The 18,548-nt window shown below is 43.3% G+C and overlaps 1 protein-coding gene across 1 annotated transcript; it reads left to right on the top strand.

Annotated features, from left to right (window-relative positions):
- Positions 1–1,413: 1,413 nt before the first annotated feature.
- Arl13a (ARF like GTPase 13A) lies at positions 1,414–11,893 on the top strand. Its single transcript, XM_075958240.1, has 8 exons — positions 1,414–1,472; positions 1,813–1,883; positions 7,387–7,636; positions 8,593–8,698; positions 9,173–9,360; positions 10,070–10,247; positions 10,339–10,519; positions 11,720–11,893. The coding sequence occupies exons 1-8, from the start codon at positions 1,414–1,416 to the stop codon at positions 11,809–11,811; spliced, it is 1,125 nt and encodes a 374-aa protein (XP_075814355.1). The 3' UTR covers positions 11,812–11,893.
- The last annotated feature ends 6,655 nt before the right edge of the window (positions 11,894–18,548 follow it).

Below are 18,548 nucleotides of genomic sequence, written 5' to 3' on the forward strand. Positions count from 1 at the left end.
AACAATGCTCCAAAACAGGGGATAGATGACTGGCTGACTGTGCAGAACAATGCTAATCACCCATTAGTACCTGGCATACAAACAGCCGGGCAAGGCCTGTATAGGTACAAAATGACATCTTTCCGTAACCCCACTGGTTCTTCCTGCAATGCTGGGCATCGACAAAATGAACTATTAGAGAAATGTAAGTCAAACTCATAACGAGATCTCATTTCATGCCTGCTAGAATAGCTACAAACACCAAGGCAGCAATAAGCTTTGTTGCACATGTGGCGGAAATAGAACTCTCTAGCATTTCCTGGTGTCAGTGTGAAATGTTACGGCCACCTTGCAAAACAATCCAGCAGTTTCTCTGAATGCTTCAACACAGATGCAGTGTATAATACAGAAATTACTCCTAGGAATATGCCCAAAAGAAATGAACACATACCCATACATTTACACTCCCGTGTGCGCATTTATTGCAGTGTTACCTATAAGCTGATAAGTAGCAACAATCCAGATGTCCATCAGCAGATGAGTGAATGCCTAAAATGTGACAGACCTGCAATTTTTCAGCCATAAAAAGAAATGAAGCCAGGGGCTGTGGTGCATGCCTTTAATCCAAGCATAGGCATAGGCCGGCTGATCTCTGTGAGTTCAAGGCTATCCTGATCTATGTAGCAAGTTCCAGGTCAACCAGAGATATGAAGTGAGACCTATCTCAAAAACTTTAAGTATTCATACATGCTACAACACGGAACTGTGAAGCAGCTACCTAAATTAACTTTTACTTAGGCAATCGCTTCTTAATCAGCCTGCATGCTAAAGTCACTTGAGAAACATATTTAACTCCCCTGGAATCTTTGACAGTGAGGTACCTGGATTGCTGTTTAATATCTATTAGTCTTCTCTAGGTGATGTCTGAGGCCCCTTACAGATCCTAGGAACTGGATAAAATCTATGAAAAATGGGTTACCAACACCTCTACCTTTGAAGCTAAGGCAATAACAGAGCCAAGCCCAATAGACAAGCTGCTTACAACAGGTTTTCCAATGGTTCTTTAAACTAAGCCGGTTTTTCTCCAATGCATCACCACACCTTTGTCCAAGACTGAATAAAAACATTCCTAGTAGTAACAATCCATAGCTAAAGGGATAGGGTCCATCTGATTGCATCTGTGTGTTTGGTTGCTTTAGTGACAAGCCACTGTATTTTGTAGGAAGCTACATATTACCACGATGTTCTCATTGGAGCTTAGGATAGCCAGTCTCTCCTCCACGGCATTTACAAGTTAGGCTGGGTTGGATGATGCAATGGAATTCTAACAGTCACAGACTTTCTGTTTACCAGACAGACAAACTGACCTAATCCACAATTGATGTGATTTGTCATTTATTTTTGTCCTTTAATATTTAAGATCCAAGCTGAATCATGTTCCGACTTCTGAGTGCCTGCTGGTCTCGACAAAAGGTCACAGAACCAAAGCAAAGGTAACTTTACAGCTACTTTTCTACACCCACTTTGGAATTACTTCCCACGTATCTGCCTAAAGTTTCACAAGGGACAAATGACCGTGACCCATTTGGAAAGTAACTAGACAGCGAGTGCAGGACTTGGAACAGAGCTGAGAGAGGATGACCATTCTATAAACAGAAGGTGCCAGGGAGGGAAAGCATCTCTGGAGGATTTGGGAGGGGTGGCCACACCCCTCCAGCCACTGTGGTAGGGCTTCTTATGATACACTGAAAAACACTTCAAAACAAATAGAATTCTTCAGGGTAAGCATCAAGAGGTTCGTGGCTTTGACTAATTTTTCTTGTCCTCTTCCAGGAATGTGACTATCATTGTCATTGGCTTGGACAACTCAGGCAAAAGTCATCTTGTGGAGGCCCTTCAAAGATGTAAGAATGAAGAACATTAGTTTCTGGTGTGGGTCTGCCGGAAATATTCATTCCACTTTAGCCTTACTTCCTGGCCCTCAGTTTCTCTCTTGTAAAAATAAATAGCTCCGAACAGGCTATTTCCAGAGTGCCTGTCACCTGCTCCCTTTATAAGATGCCCTCATCGGAAGTCGTCATGTGATGTCAAATGAATGAGCTTTAGCTACACAAAACATTGTCAACAATTTTGAAGCACAGTGTATTTGAAATGCTGTCTAGTTTCGGAGCTGAATTCCTGTGTAATTTGGTCTAGATAAGAGACAAGTAATGACGAAATGTAATAACACAAAACTCCGCGACAGCTGTTGTTGAAAGTTAGAGCTCGAAACTTGTTGTCCGTTCAAGTGTAGCAGCAAGCTCCAGTCCCTCGACTAGAGCAGGTTCCCAAGGGCACTCACATAGCATTGCAGGAAGCTGCTGTACTCATGAAGCCCCAGCTACCTCTACCTGCTAATCAATCAGAGTCTGGCCCATCAGCAAGGTTTACTGACTCAATATAGGAGTGTGTTAACATGGCTGGCTTTGATAGAACCTGGCAAACCTCCGCAGAGTATAGGAAATGGTTACCTTGACACCTGTGCCCACGGTCTACTTGGCATTTCTTGAGTTCCCTTCAAAGCCGGTAAACTCTGGCTGACTTGTTCATGTCTGCTCCTTCCTCTAATTATCAGAGAGGTGCACAGATCTAATCATGACACGCCCCTGCTCAGGGTTGTTCCACGTTGCCCCATTGTAGAACACAAGGTCCTGTTTGTGCTTCTGACTCCTCCTCCGGCTTCATTTCCCACGTTCTTCACAAAGAGTCCTCTGAGACAACCAAAGCAAAAGCTCTGTTTTCCTCGGCCACACCACTGGGCTTCCCACAGCTCCACTCCTGCATGTATACTCCTCTGTCACCTTCTTAAGCAAGCCCCTCCACTCATGACCTGGCCATAGGAAAGCCCTCCTTTCCCCCTGCACCCACCCCTTGCTCACACCCTCAAGCATGCGCTTATCCCAAGGTCCTTGCAGAATTCCCAATCCACTACTAACTCGGGAGCCCCATGAGGAGAAGAAATGGGTCTTTTCCTCACTGAGTCTCTGCCGTCAGCATCTTCAACAATTCCTCCTGGAATGAACGGTCTCCACCATTCCCCTGAGACTACACATTGTCTTTTCAGAACTTCTTTCTCCCTCAGCCCCAAGAACCTCCAAGTGCATTTTGAGCAACACTTCAGCCTAGCATGCCCACCCTTATTTGCAGCACGCTTGACTCCTTGTATCTCCCAATACTGATAGGCAAAAATGATCAAAAGTAAAGAGTGGCAGGAAAGTCAAAGAACCAGGCAAGTCAAGTCACAAGTTTACTGACAAGATTGGGGATAGTTTACTAGAGTTACAGTTGCCTTGGCCCCAGACTCCTATTCTGTCCGGGTGGGGCCTGGGAACCCACAACATGAGAACTCTCCAGGTGTTTCCAGCTGTGGAAAGCACTCCTCTGAAATGAACCACAAGCTATTTATCTGAGACAAATGTCTGTGTTCCATTCTGATTCTTGGAGCACAGTGGATGGAGTTTGTTACTGCATAACTTGTCTTGTGCTCAGTGAATACCTTGGGACTGGCTCATGAATGCATTGGTTTATGGTAGTGACTTCATTCACTGAAACATTCTAATAGGCACTGATATCATCACATTCTGAAGAATGTCTCAGGGCAGCTCCATTCATGCAGGGCCACTTAAAGTCAATCTTGTAGATTTCTCTGTATCCAAAATTGAATAGCTCAATTCTCCTGTTCCTGTGTTTTTCAAAGGTGAATGCCACAAACAGATAATTGTCTAGGAAAGGAATTCCAGCCTACATATAGTAACCTATATGGACGTTTAAAGACACCAGCTACAAACCAGTTTGGCATACCTGCCATCACTACTGATTTGCACGGCATCACACTTGTTTTGCACGGCATGGTCACATGGGATAAGAAACTCAAGGATGAGCACAGACAGGCGCCCTAAATAAGAATGCTGTTGGTTGTATTTACTCTTTTTACACTTTGGCTCTTTGGGGGACCCGCCATCCAGCTCCTAAACAAATCACACAGAGGCTTATTCTTACTTATGAATGCCCAGCCTTAGCTTGGCTTATTTCTAGCCAGCTTTTCTTAAATTAGCCCATCTACCTTTTGCCTCTGGGCTTTTACCTTTCTCTATTTCTGTACATCTTTTCTTTCCTTCTTACTCCATATCTGGCTGTGTGGCTGACCCCTTATTTTCTCACTCCTCCCTTTCTCTTCCCAGCTTTCTCCTTCTATTTATTCTCTCTACCTGCCCAGCCCTGCCTATTCTTTCTCTGCCCAGCTATCAGAGGTTCAACTCTTCATTAGACCACTCAGTTGTTTTAGACATGCAAAGTAACACAGTTTCACAGAGACACACAAATGCAACAAAAAAAAGAATGCAGCACAACTTTGCATCATTAAAACAAATGTTCCACCACATAAACAATTGTAACACATCTTAAAATAATATTCCACAGTGTAAGAATATTGAGATCTGTGAATGTATGGCAAATCTGACATACATTCATTTGGATCACCTGGATGCTTTTTTTAAAATTATTTATTTTATATGTATGAGTGTTTTCCCTGCATGTATGTATGTGTACCATGAACATGGTATGTAGTGCCCACAGAGGCCAGAAGAAAGGATTAGATACCCTGGGACTGAAACTACAGACAGGTTTGAGCTACCAAATCCACCTAGAAGAACAGCAAGTACTCTTTAACTGCTGAACCATTTCTCCAGGCCCAACCTGTGTGCTTTCAAAACAGCATAATGCATGAGTACCACCCCTATGTAATCCAAATCTCAGAGAATGAGGACTAGCACCACAGGTTTTTAAAAGCCTGGGAAGGCAAAGTTAGAGAACAATGAGGTAGTGATCAAAGTCACCTGGGAAGCCTAGAGGCCACTTAACCCAGCATCAGGAAGCTCCTGTATTTCAGTTTAGTGATGGCCCATGCTCCTCATTCTCATCAGGTGATGCTGAGACACAACCACACCCAGGTTCCTTCACTCTCAGGAGCAGTGCCTCGCAAGCTTTAAAGTGCAGAAGAATCACATCATAACCATGCTAACCAGAGCCACTTTATCACAGAAAGTACAGATGCTTCCATCCCAAGCTCAGATCCTGAGATCTGAGTCATCCGGTGCAGGGTTGGGGTACATCCATAAAACTCTGAAGCACACTCCCAAACCATACTTCATGAAACACTCAGCCAGGAATAGAGAGATGAATGAGAGTTGGGACTTGCCCTCAGGGTATTTATAAATGAAGAGAAAGTCAGATAAATTCAAATTTACAAGGAACCACTTCTTGTAGTGTTTAGCACCTAGCGTCATCAGCAACAGACCGAATTATTGCAGAAATTAGTTTTGAGTAAAAAGAAGAAAAAGAAACAAACAAACCCAGAGGAATGGCTATGTTCTGTCACAAAAAATACCAAGGCTTTCTGAGACACAGAAAACAAGATTTTAAAATTATCTTTTGGAATCTTCACCTATTTGCCTCTTCTTTTTACTTTCTTTATTCTTTGAAGTTATAATATAATTACATCATTTCCCCCTCATTTTCCTCCCTCCAAATCCTGTCATATACCCTTCTTTGCTCTCTTTCAAATACATGGCCTTTTTCATTAATTGTTATTATATACACATGTGAATATGTATATATCATACGTATATATTCCTAAATACATAAATTCAACCTGCTCAGTCTGTATAGTGCTACTTGCATGTATATGTTTTCAAGTAGTGTAATTTCTATAGCAAGTATCATATCAAAGTTGTGATTGAAATGTATGTGCACTCTGAAAATCATAATTAAATAGCTGTATCATGAAAGCAGAAGAAATGTTATAAAACCACATTAAAGTATAGTTGGCATATTATATACATATATGTCTATTCATAAGTGTATATAAACAAGCATTTCCAAAAATCTGAGAGAATTAGTCAGTCTAAGGATTTAGTTTGGCTGTCCTATGGAAAATGTCACAGACATATCTCCTACTACAAATAAGAAATTATTGATTCTAGTATGAGTACTCCTAGTGTCAAAAATCTATGAAATTATTAACTATTAATGTGAGCAGAAACTTAGACCATAACTATCAGTTCAACAAACTGCAAAGCATAGAATGACCATCATTATAAAAAATGCATTTCTTTTAGAGGCTGAACGAAGTAGCTAGTTCCTTACAGGATATTATGTTCTGGACAAAGCTTTTCCATGGGAAATGTGCCCAAATCTGGCAGGGTTTCTTGGAAGAGACACACAAGAGACACTTCATGTCCTCATTCATAATAATAGACAGTGTAAGCACTTACTGAATCCCTACTCTAAGGCAATGGGCAAGCACAACAATAGGTCAATGACTACTTCAGCGAAGTGCTGAAAAGAACTGTTGAGAGGTTGGCAGGCCAGAGAAGGCTCCCTGAAGAATGTGGTGGCTGGGCCTGAAAGAAACGGTAAAAGAGAAACAACTAGGTCTGAAGAGATGGCTCAGAGGTTAAGAGCACTGGTTGCTGTTCCAGAGGACCTGAGTTTAACTCCCAGCACCCACGTGGTGGCTCACAACTGTTTGTAACGCCAGTTCTAGGAAATCCAACGTGCTCATACAGACATACACATGGGAAACACAAAGAGAAAGAGCTAGCATTCATTCATTAGATACCTATTGAGTTTCTGTGTGCCAGAATCTGTGCTTCATGAATATAATGGATATAATGGATAAAATTAAGAGTTCACCTTCCTTTGGCAGTTTAGAACTCAGCTAAGTAGACAATAGAATTTATGACTCTAATATGTGTTGTAGTAATGCTAAACACAGGGGTAGAAGCATTTTACAAGGCTGGTGCGAGGGAAATTTCCTACAATAAAAATGATCTAAATGGATAGTTTATAAAAATGGGCATGAACCAACCACAGGATGGTAGAGAGAATGGCAGTTTGTGAAGGCCCAGGAAAAGAGAGACATGGAGGGTGAGGAGACTTGGATAGGAACCAGGTCCACTGTGGCCACCATTCAATTTATTCACTGACGTAGGACAGCCAGGAAGGGGGACATAGGAAAAGTGATTTAGAAAGATGCATTTTGCTGGGCATGGTGACGCACGCCTCTAATTCAGCCCTCTAGAAGGCAGAGACAGGTGGGTATCTGTGAGTTGGAGGCCAGCCTGGTCTACAGAGTGAGTTCCAGGTTAATCAGGGCTACATAGTGAGACTCTGTCTAAAAGAAAACCAACCAACAAAACAATAGCAGCGGCAACAACCAAGAACTAGAACGATGCATCCATGAATCTGAGCGGGGTGGCAGACCACTTCAGTAAGATTTCTGGGGGCAGGCTCTGCAGGAGGATGAACAATCTTATCTAACTACCTTTTGCCACACTGTGGTCGCTTCTCCTCTCTTTCTGTTTGTAGTAATTCCTAGCAAGATGCACAGCAATACGAAGCCAACACAGATTAGACTTCTACTAGATGATTATGAAGTATCTCTCTATGACCTCAATGGAGACCAAAAAGGCCGAGAGAAATGGCCGAGCTACTATGCTGAGGCACACGGGCTTGTTTTCGTCCTCGATTCTAGTGACATAGCACGCATACAGGAAGTGAAGATCATCTTAACACGCCTGATGTTTGATAAAAGGGTAGCAGGGAAGCCCATCTTAATGTAAGTTTCTGTCTTGGTGGTCTACTTCCCTTTGCCAATTTGTGCCTTGGGAAAGGTAGAGAGGTTAAAGGCTGGGTGCTCCTTTGGTCACAGGGAGCTAGACCCCTTTAGGCTCAATAAGGCAGAAAGGCCTACTTCACTGGTCACTGTTTTCAAGACTCCCACTGCCATGCAAGACACTACAGCTAACTATACAAATGAACCCCGTCTCTTCATCAAAGAGAAATACCATCGAGATCTCCCATCCCCAAGCCTGACTCTTGTTGAACACTCTTCCTGGATTTGCTCTTTTCTGGTTTGAGTCTCTGGTCCCGAAACTTGATGATGGCAGTGAGCAAACCCCCGCCCCCTTTTTGTATAATGTAAGTTCCTATGCCTTCCTCCCTCAGTTGGTGGCTCAAGACTTATATAACTGGCACTCGTTTCAGAGGGAGACCTCCAGTAACCTGTCACGCCTCACCCCTTCCAATTCCCTTTTGGCCAGTCTCATCCCTCATTAGCAACCCAACTGGAGTATGAAGAGTTTCAGAGATGCAAAACTCCACACCTGTTCATATCCCAATTAGCGACTGTAATTAAAGTTCCAGGCATGATACAGCGGAAGTGGGAAATAAGCTCTGGGGATTATCTTGGATTCAAATAATTTGCACTATTTTTTTCCTCCACTGTCTAGCCAATCTCACTGGGCATACATTTAGGCCCAATTCCTGAACACGTGGCAGTTCCCCTACCCCTTTTTTTGTTTTTTGTTTTTTGTGGTTTGTTTTCTGTTGTTTTTGAGATACGATATTGCTGTGTAGACCAGGCTGGCCTGAACTCAGAGATTCGCTTGCCTCTGGCTCCCAAGTGCCAGGACTAAAGGTGTGTGCCACCATGCAGGGCTTTTCCCTTCCCTTTGACTTCACCTTGGCTCCACTCTTCTCATCTTTTCTGCTCTTTCATATGCCCTGCTCTAGCCTGGCAAACAAACAAGACAAGAAGGAAGCCCTCTTGCCTTGCGATATCATCGAATATCTACTTCTGGAAAGGCTAGTGAATGAGACTAAGTCCATGTGCCGTGTGGTGAGTGGCAGCATTTCCTTCTCTTCCTCTAGCCCTGGCTAATATAACCAGGGCCCTGTCTGTCATCAGCCCCAAATGTTGGCTTGGAGGCAAAGTTCCTTTCCCTGACAGGCAACATCTGTTGTGATTATTTCTACCTTGATAATGACAACACATATTACACCCTGCCTTCAAAGCAGTTCTGTAAGATTTTAATATCCCCATTTTATACGCGAGAAAGCTAAATGACCTGACGGTCTCAGTGACTTGCCTGAGGTCACACAATGAAGGCACTATAGCCATTGTATTAAAGGGCCTCAGCTTTTATGCTCTTTACCTACTCTCTCAGATGTGAATGCTGGGTGTTTCCTTGGAAGCTGAGAACCTATTTAGGCACAGCCATCTACCTCTGACATTTAGATGACAGTGATCAGGCCTTTAGACCCTAAAGGTCCAGGGATCCAGATCTGAGGCCTTCTTTTCTCTTGTTTATAGGAGCCATGTTCAACTATGAAAAACCTCCCAAAGAGGAACCAACAGCCGATAATTATAGGCCTGCGCTGGCTGTTAGCTGCTATTGGGGATCAATACGATGAGCTGTGTACTCGACAACAAACATCTGGTAAGAGCATCTCAACCTCCAAGAACATCAGAGGCTGTGGAGAGAGATGCTCATCGGACAGGTACTGAGCTGCTTTCTTTTGGTTTACTGACCATACAAGTGGAAGCCAATCTTCAACATGACCCATGAGCTCTGAGAGGTACTTGAATTCTGGGCAGCAAGCCCTGGAGAATCTGATGGCCCAAGTGGGGCTATGGCAGTGCCCATCAACATTGCTGGGTATACTACCTGCCCTGGAACAGCTTCAGCAGTCACTTTAGTGGGATGAGTGGCATAGAGGTTTTAAAAAAAAAAAGGTAAGGCCAACCTATCAGCATTAGGGCTTCTCCAAAAGAGGACATCTGTTCCCTGAGTTGCCATGTGGAAGACAAGAGGGAACATGTGCCCCTTAAGGAGCCTATTGACAATATTCTACAGATGAATATTACACCACTGCTCTGAATTCTCAGCCTCCAGTTCTCTGATCTGCCTAACCACAGAACGATAGAAAGAACAGGAGTGTTGAAAAGATACCTAGCGCACGCTCAGGCTTTTGAGGACTGTAAGGCTGAAATGTCCTCTTGCTCGGTTGTTATTTTCACTGCCCAAAGGCATAGGGAAAGGATAGGACGACAGCTGCATTGGCTAAAGAGCTTGAAGGCAGGGACAGTTCAGTGTAGAGCATTTGCCACATTCATGGATGGTCTAAACGCAGGCCCCAGCACCAAAAACAAGAGGAAAAGTCTTGAAATATGTCTCTTTTGTCTACTGACTTGTTCTTTCAAATTTAGCATAGCTAACAGAGGGGGAATGCTCAAAGACAACAGACAGCACATTCAGAAAAGACAACACCTGGAACACAGACAGCATGTTGAACAAAGACACTTTGAGAAAAGGCAGCATTTTGAATCAAGACAACATTTAATACAGCGCTCACTGGATGCTAGGCCCCTAAAGCCAATCCTACAGGTAAATGGCTTTTTGAAATGCTATTGCCCATGGTCTGTAATTGAACTCTTGAGGACTACTTGACGATTTCCCTCTTCTTCTTGGCATACAGAAAGATGGTCTGCGAATGAGGCCCAAAAAGAATATGTCAGTAACATTTGCTTTGGACGTAATCATGGAGGAAGGTGAATGTTCTCGGAAGATTGGAACTCAGAGTATTGCCAAACCTTGCAACAGCCAATGTTATGAGACACAGACTGCAGCTCCATCTATTGACAGCAAACTTTTCAAAGGTAATGTTGAATCGTTGGCTATAAAAGAAAAGTTATATAGGCCATCCTTTATATTTTCTACAATAGCATTCCTATTTTGAGAATGAAACTCACCTTTCATACTACGGTGTGTTATAGAGAGAAGTATGGGACAAAGCTTTGAGACCATCTTCTGATAGGCCAGCATGGTAGCCCAGCATTAGCTGACACAAGATCTTTGGATGGCCATAGCAATAACTTAAAGGTTATGCGTGCCAATAGTGGAAGCGAAATTGGCGTAACCTTTATGTAGGGTATATTACCTGTCTCTCTCTCCTCCTCCTTTTCTCAATATTATTAAGAACCTTCACAGGCATAAATGTGATGCACAGATATACATGCAGGCCAAAGACTCATACACAATAAAATAAAATAAATATGTTTAAAAAGAACTTAAACTATGGTAACCATTTAAACTACTAGTCTCATTTCTTAGCTGTCTACAAAGCTAATTACAGAAGTACACAAAAAGTATACTAAATAATATTCCAATTATATCATCCAGTACAAGAGCTAAATGTTGGAAACAATGTAAATGCCCAATGACGGGGATAGCTAACTAAATTAAGATGCATCCACACTGTGGAGACATGAACATTGCTACTGATGGGTCACTGGGGAGATGACTCGGTGTTTCCTGTGCCTTCCATGCCAGCAAGAAGAACTGAGTTTGAATCTCCTGCACCCATAACAAAGCTGGGCTTGTTGGTATACACCTGTAACCCTAGCCTGAGGAGCATCTGGAGCTCATTGGTTACCCACCCTAGCCAATCAGTGAGATCTAAGTTCCGTGAGAGACTCTGTCTCCAAAAGAAAGAGAACCCTGAAGAGTCAAGCTCTGGCCTCCTCATACACATGAACACAAACACACATACACACACACTATACACAAAATATTTAAATGCTAGTGATGACCTCCATTTCCTAACATGGAAAATCTTCCAGCACTTGACATATATTGACTGTCAACTGGCAATGATCATGTCACCTCAGGCTGAACTGTTTGTTATGCATTATTCAGGGACGTTCACTAAGGAGAAAATGGGCACAGTTCTGGGGATAAGGGGTGAGGATGAAAGCTCAGTAGAAGGAATCTAGTAGCAAATAGTGTGTGTCTTTCTAGAAGTCAGCAACTACCCTGAAATCTTTATCCAAAACTCATTTTCATTTCTATAACCTTAGCTCGTAGGCCAAAAAAGAGAATAGATACCTGGGACACTGAAGAAATGTTACTGGAAGATCCCCGTGGCGAAGCCTTCCGTTCCTGCAGTTAGTATTCCTTAATAAAGTGACAAAGAATGTTGGAGGCTGGGGTGAAGGGTGGGTGTCCTGTAGGGTGCCTTGGAAACTGGCCAGCACCCTCCTACCCCAAGTAGTGTGGGAAAGAATAGAAACCTTATACTTGGCTTTACTTGCAAAACTAGCTGTTTTCTTCTCCTGATTAGACTTAACAGACTACTAAAGAGGAAACAGAGGGATAGCAAAAGAATCATTCCCTCTATCACCTTTCAGTAAATGGGCACACCTCCAGAACCAGCAGGAACACGCGCCTTTGACTTTTACTCGATAATGCCTCTACAGCCCACCTACAAGTTCACCTATTCTAAGATCACGTCCTTGAGAACCATTGTTTTTCCACACCAGTGCGGTAGCCAGCCAATTCATCCTAGACTCATCGGGAGGCTCAGGAAGTTATGTGTCGTCCACCTCACCAAAGAACAGCAGAGCCATGTACTAAGATATTCCTGACAAAGCTTACAGATAAGATGTTGTGAACAACTGAAATTGAGCCTTAGAAGAACAGGGTTACATTAGAATCACACATTTTCCTTTAAGGTTCTCAGGTATAAAGGGACTGGCAAAATAAATAAGAATGGTGCTCTAATCAATCGGGTTTTTTTGTTTTTTTGTTTGTTTTTGTTACATATCCAAAACCAGGTCTGTTTTAAATACCTAGCTACTGTCTGGGAAGCCACATTGCTCTGCTAGCCTTTCAGGAACAGCAACTGCTGCCTCTTAACATGTGTGTGGATCCACACTCCCAGTGTGGTGAGGTTGGGATGGTACTGGTCTCTTACTATTATTGTTATCACCTTCATCATGAGCCCCATTGATCAGGTGCTTTCCAGATACCTGGCACAGTGTTAAGTCCTTCCTATCTATTGTCATATTGGCAACCTTCCTGGGCAGGTATTATACCTGGCATCACTTCCCAAAGGAGGGTACGGTACACAGCAGAGCAAGGAATGGAATCCAAATCTGCCTAGCTAAAGCTACCTTGGGGCTAAAAAGATCCACACATGCCTCTCTCCAACTCCCTCTAGAAAGACAAAGCTATAGCCAGGAAATTCTGCAGAAGTGCATCCATGCCTATGTGAGGAGAATTCCGTTAACAGCCATAAGTGCACCAGCAGTGCTAGCACGCATAGTTGATGGAGCACTTCCGCTTTGTCAGCTGCTAGGCTAACTGCTTTACATATATTACTGCCTTTCATCTTCATCTCACACAAGCAGAAACTGATATTCAGAAAGCTTAGATAATTTGTCCCTGGGCACCCACTAGGCGGTAGCAAAACCAGTTTTGGTTGTTTTTTGTTTGTTTTTCCTTTCTTATTGCTATACATTTTCCCACTTCCCTTCCCTCCTCCCCTCTCCCCTTCCACCTTCCCTCCTACCCATTATGGTCCCAATTTACTCAGGAGATCTTGTCTTTTTTCCCTTCCTAGGTGGATCCATGTATGTCTCTCTTAGTGTCCTCTTGTTTGTCCAAGAGGTTGTGGCCTGTAGGCTGGTTGTCCTTGGCTTTTTGTCTAAAAGTCACTTATGAGTGAGTACATATTATATTTGTCTTTTTGGATCTGGGTTACCTCATTCAGGATGGCTTTTTCTAGTTCCATCTAGTTGCCTGAAAGTTTCAAGATGTCATTGTTTTTTACCGCTGGGTAGTACTCCATTATGTAATGCTGCTATGAACAGAGTTGAGCAAATGTCCTTGTGGTGTGACCGTGCATCCTCATAGAAGAGAAGCGGGAAGTAGCCTTCAATGCATGGGCACAGGAGACCACTTCCTAAACATAACTCCAGTAGCACAGACACTGAGAGCAATAATAAATAAATGGGACCTCCTAAAACTGAAAAGATTCTGTAAAGTAAAGGACACAGTCAATAAGACAAAAAGGCAGCCTACTAAATGGGACAAAATCTTCACTAACCCCCCCATCAGACAGAGGTCTGATCACCAAACTATACAAATAACTCAAGAAACTAGACAAAATACCAAATAATCCAATAAAAAGTAGGTACAGATCTAAACAGAGAACTCTCAACAGAGGAATCTCAAATGGCCAAAAGACACTTAAGGAAATGCTCAGCATCCTTAGTCATCAGAGAAATGCAAATCAAAACAACTCTGAGATACATAATCTTACACCTGTCAGAATGACCAAAATCAAAAACTCCAATGACAGCTTATGCTGGAGAGAATATGGAGTAAGTGAAATACCCCTCCATTGCTGGTGGGAATGTAAACTTGTACAGCCACTTTGGAAATCAGTATGGCGGTATTTCAGAAAATTGAGAATCAATCTACCTCAAGACCCAGCAATACCACTCTTGAGAAAGTTTGCTTGTTTTTCAAGACAGGGTTTCTCTGTACAGCCCTGGCCATCCTGGAACTAGCTCTTGTAGACCAGGCTGGCCTTGAACTCAGAGATCTGCCTGCCTCTACCTCCCAAGTGCTGGAATCAAAGGTGTGTGCCACCACTGTCTGTCTAGTAGAACCAGTTTTTTTTTAATTAAAGTCCAAGCTCACAGGGTTTATAAAGATGACTATGTTCGTAGCAGCTTTATTCCTAATAGCAAGAACCTGGAAACAACATAGATGCCCCTCAACCAAAGAATGGATTTTAAAAAATGGGGTATATTTATACAATGGAGTATTACTTAACTGTAAAAACAAAAATTGACTTCATGAAATTGGCAGGCAAATGGATGGAACTAGAAAAAAAATTATCCCAACTGAAGTAACACAGACCCAGAAAGACAAACACAGTTTGTACTCACTCAAATCATAAGTGGATATTAGGTGTATAACAAAGGATAACCAGACTACAATCTACAACCCCAGAGAAGCGAGGTACCAAGGAGGGCCCTAAGAGAGACATGCATGGATCCCTCTGGGAAAGGGAAATAGATGTGATCTCCTGGATAAACTGGGTGGGGGGGAGGATGAAAGCATGAGGAAACATGATGGTTGCACTGTGGGAGAGACAGAGAGGGAGAACAATGAAAGAAGGAGCCATTTGAGGGTTAGGGAGAAACCTGGTGCTAGGGAAATTCCCAAGAATCCACAAGGATGATCCCAGCTAAGACTCCTAGCAGTAGTGGAGAAGATGCCTGAACTGACCTTCTCCTGTAACCAGATTGGTGACTACCTTAGCTGTCACCATAGAACCTTCATCTAGTAACTGATGGAAACAGATCCACAGCCAAGCACTGAGCTGAGATCTGAAAGTCCAGTCAAACAGAGGGAGAAGGCATTATATGAACGGGGGGGGGGGCAAGATCACAATTGGGAAACCCACAGAATCAGCTGACCCAAGCTTTAGGGACCTCACAGACTCTGGACCGGCAGCTGGGGAGCCTGCATAGGACCGAACTAGGCCTTCTGCATGTGGGTGACAGTTGTGAGGCTTGGTCTGTTTGTGGGGTCCCTGGCAGTGGGATTAGAACTATCTATCCCTAATACATGAGTTTGCTCTTTGGAGCTCATTTCCTATGGTGAGATGCCTTGCTCACCCTTGATGCGGGGAGAGGGGGACCCGACGGGGAGGGTGTACTTGGCCCTGCCTCAAAGTAATGTGTCAGATTTTGTTGACTCACCATAGGAGGCCTTATCCTTTCTGAAGAGTGGATGGGGGATAGGGTGGGGGGAGAGGTAGGAGTAGCAGGAGGAGGGGAGGGACGGGGAACTGTGGTTGGTATGGAAAATAAATAAAACATTTAAAATAAAAAAGAGTATTTAATGGGTAAGCATGGAGACCTGAGTTTAGATCCCAGTACCCCTTTTGAAAAAAGCAGGCCATGACCATGCACGCACCTGCAATCCCTGAACTAATAGGAGCTGCCAGATGGACTGCTGAGACTTGACAGTCGCTTGCAGCTTCAGTGGGAGACAGTCTCAAGAGTAATATAGAACAGGTCTCCAGACACCTTCTGGCATCAGTGTGTATGAACACCCCTGATACACACACTTGTATGTGTGAGTATGGTGTATTTATCTTTCATACTGGGGTTACAGGCTCATACCATTTCACGCAGGTTTTGTTGAGCAATTTTTTTTGCAATAGACTTTTCCTTTATTTGTTTGTTTTTATATTTCTTTCCTTTTGTAAATGTATGTGGAAGTCACTTGCAGAAGTCAGTTTCCTACTTTAACTATGTGGGTTCTGGAGACTAAATTCAAGCAGCCAAGCTTAGCAGCCAAATGCTTTTTACCTGCTGAGCCATCTCACTGTGAAGGGCTCTAGCAGGCCAGAGCACAGCAAGCATGGCCATGGTAGACCTTGCCCTTCCCCTCCCCTCCTACTTGCTAAACCATAGATAAGATCCCTGAAGCTAACCACCAAGCTCTATTCCCTTATTTGCCTTCTTCCTCCTCCTGAAGCTGACCATCAAGGTCCAGCTATCAAAGTACTGAAGTTCAACAATCAAAAGCCCCCTTTTGGCTACCCTAATTAACATGCCCAATTAAAACAAACCAACTCATCCTAGAGGGAGGGAACTCCCTTTTTCCTTTATAAACTGTCATTTGCCTGTGGGTCACATCTGCCTCCTCTCAATCCAGACACAGGCCTTTGTCCCTCCAGGGCAAATATCCCTTTTCCACCCCCCTTGTTTCTTTTCCCTCCTCCCTTGGCCTGTCTTTGTCTCTTATTCCCTGTTCTTTGTCCCTCTGCAGCAAATAAATCTCCTTTGTGCTGAGATCTTGGTCTCAGGTGTTCTGTGCTGATTCTGGTCCTTTCCCACTAGCCCTCTAGAAATAATTCATCAGTCATAAAAGTCTTAAAGAGTAGCAAGCAATATGTACATGTGTGTGTGTGTCAGTAGGTATATATGTATGTGCGTGTCTGTGTATGGATGTATTAGAGTGGAGCTTATTTTTGTTTCTACAGGCTGTTACTACATTCTCCAAACCCCATTATCAAGCTAGATGACTTGGTAACTTCCAGTGGAGTCAGAAATAACAGTAACTGCCCGACCAAAGAGAAATAACAACAACCCTTCTCCCAAGCCACTTTGAAATCCATATAAAATGTTTATCACACTGCCCAGCACACCTTAAGCAGCTCATTAAATGCTGGCTACTACTATTTAGGGGACAAGTTTGGCTAGATCATTAGCATTCAAGGCTTTGCTTTAGAATGTGTCTCCTTTCTCACAGGGAACAACCTAAAGGCAGGTATCTTTGATCTAAAAGGATAAAGAATGAGTGAGCTTAAAGAAGCCATGGTGATCAGCATCACTGTAATGGATCGGACAGATCATTACAATTACTGCCTCCCACATTCTCGTCTTTGAGAATCTGAAAGGAGTGTATCAGCGGGGCAGCCCAAGCACAAAGCAAACAATGCTTTTCTGAATAAAGAGTGCAAATTTTATTCAAGGCAAATGGTTGTCTTGGAGTTCCTCCTTATTTATCAACATCCTGGCCTTCCTCCAGGACTTTTAGAGCCTAGACTCAGTGTGTTTGCTACTTTTCTCCCTTGCTGTGACAAAATACCTGAGCAAAAGGAGCTGGAGGAAATGTTTATTTTACTTCCCAGTTTGAGGGGAAATAAAGTCCATTGTGAAGGGAGAGAGAGGCACATTATCTCGAGTGGCCCTAGCTGTGGCAACAGAGCATATGGCAATGGCGACACTGCATTCAGAGTCAGGAAGCAGAAAGAAATGCTGGCGCTCAGTTCACTCTCACACCCCTCCCCCTTTCAGTCCAGGACCACCCCGCTCCACTGTGGTGCTGCTGCACACACCCAGGGTATCTTCCTTCGGTGGAAACATCCTCACAGACATCTGGAGGCGTTTCCATAGAGATTCTAAATCTGTCAAGTTGACAATGATGATTAACTGTCACATCCTGTCAGAGATACTTTAAGCAATCTTAGCCTTGGCAATTCAAACACCACATAGCTCAGGTACTTATCTATTAGTTCTTTCAAGGCAAATCTTCACTTTGGGACTACAGAATTCACTGAGGTTAGGTACAGGCATCTCTTTGCTCCGAATGGTTTCCAATTCCTACACTCTCATCCCCACAAATTATGCATGTGTTCCTTGATCCCCAGCACCACACGAAACTGGGCATGACTGTGTATGCTTATAATCCTAGCACTCTGGAGGTAAGGATCAGAGCAAGTTCGATACCAGCCCAGGCTACACGAGCCCCTGTCTGAAAAAAAAAATGAAAAAGAACAAGGAAAAAGCACTGATAATTTGTGGCAAAATAACCAATCACTTCTTTTCAACACAGTTGCTGCTAGAATGACGTAATAATGAGATGTGCCAAATATCACTTTCTCTCAGGAGAATCCTGCATGCCAACTAGTGTCCTTGTCCAGAAGATGACAGTGGCCACAGCTAGATAAGGAGTCAAACCCCAATTTATTGTTTTATTACCCAATCTCATACACCCTTTACCTTCATCAGAAGACCAAATATTGGGGTTTGTGCCAAGAAGAGGTTTGAAGAAAGAAAGGTATCACTCAACATTTTGGGACTTGGAACCCAAACGTCAGCCATTCTATTTCCACTAATGCACCTAGGGTTTTAGTCATCGCATTCCTGACCTCCATCTTATTCCTTCAGCTGTAAGAACCCGTCCCTCGCTCCTTCAGACACTTCTCTCACTTCACGCTCTGTGGGGGACGCCAGTGTCACTGTGATGCCTGGTGAGGGAGGAAGCAGCGGATATTTCTTGCTGTTGTTATGTTAGTATTAGATCTGGGTCAGGGTT

Source organism: Microtus pennsylvanicus, chromosome X, assembly GCF_037038515.1.
Source record: "Microtus pennsylvanicus isolate mMicPen1 chromosome X, mMicPen1.hap1, whole genome shotgun sequence".
In the NCBI taxonomy this organism is placed as follows: Eukaryota; Metazoa; Chordata; class Mammalia; order Rodentia; family Cricetidae; genus Microtus; species Microtus pennsylvanicus.

Bases quoted from the DNA above. Each gene is read 5' to 3' on its own strand.
- Arl13a (XM_075958240.1), top strand. From the start codon at position 1,414: ATGTTCCGACTTCTGAGTGCCTGCTGGTCTCGACAAAAGGTCACAGAA. The intron at 1,473-1,812 runs GTAACTTTACAG...GTCCTCTTCCAG, and splicing joins GTCACAGAACCAAAGCAAAG to GAATGTGACTATCATTGTCA. The intron at 10,248-10,338 runs GTAAATGGCTTT...CTTGGCATACAG, and splicing joins CCCTAAAGCCAATCCTACAG to AAAGATGGTCTGCGAATGAG.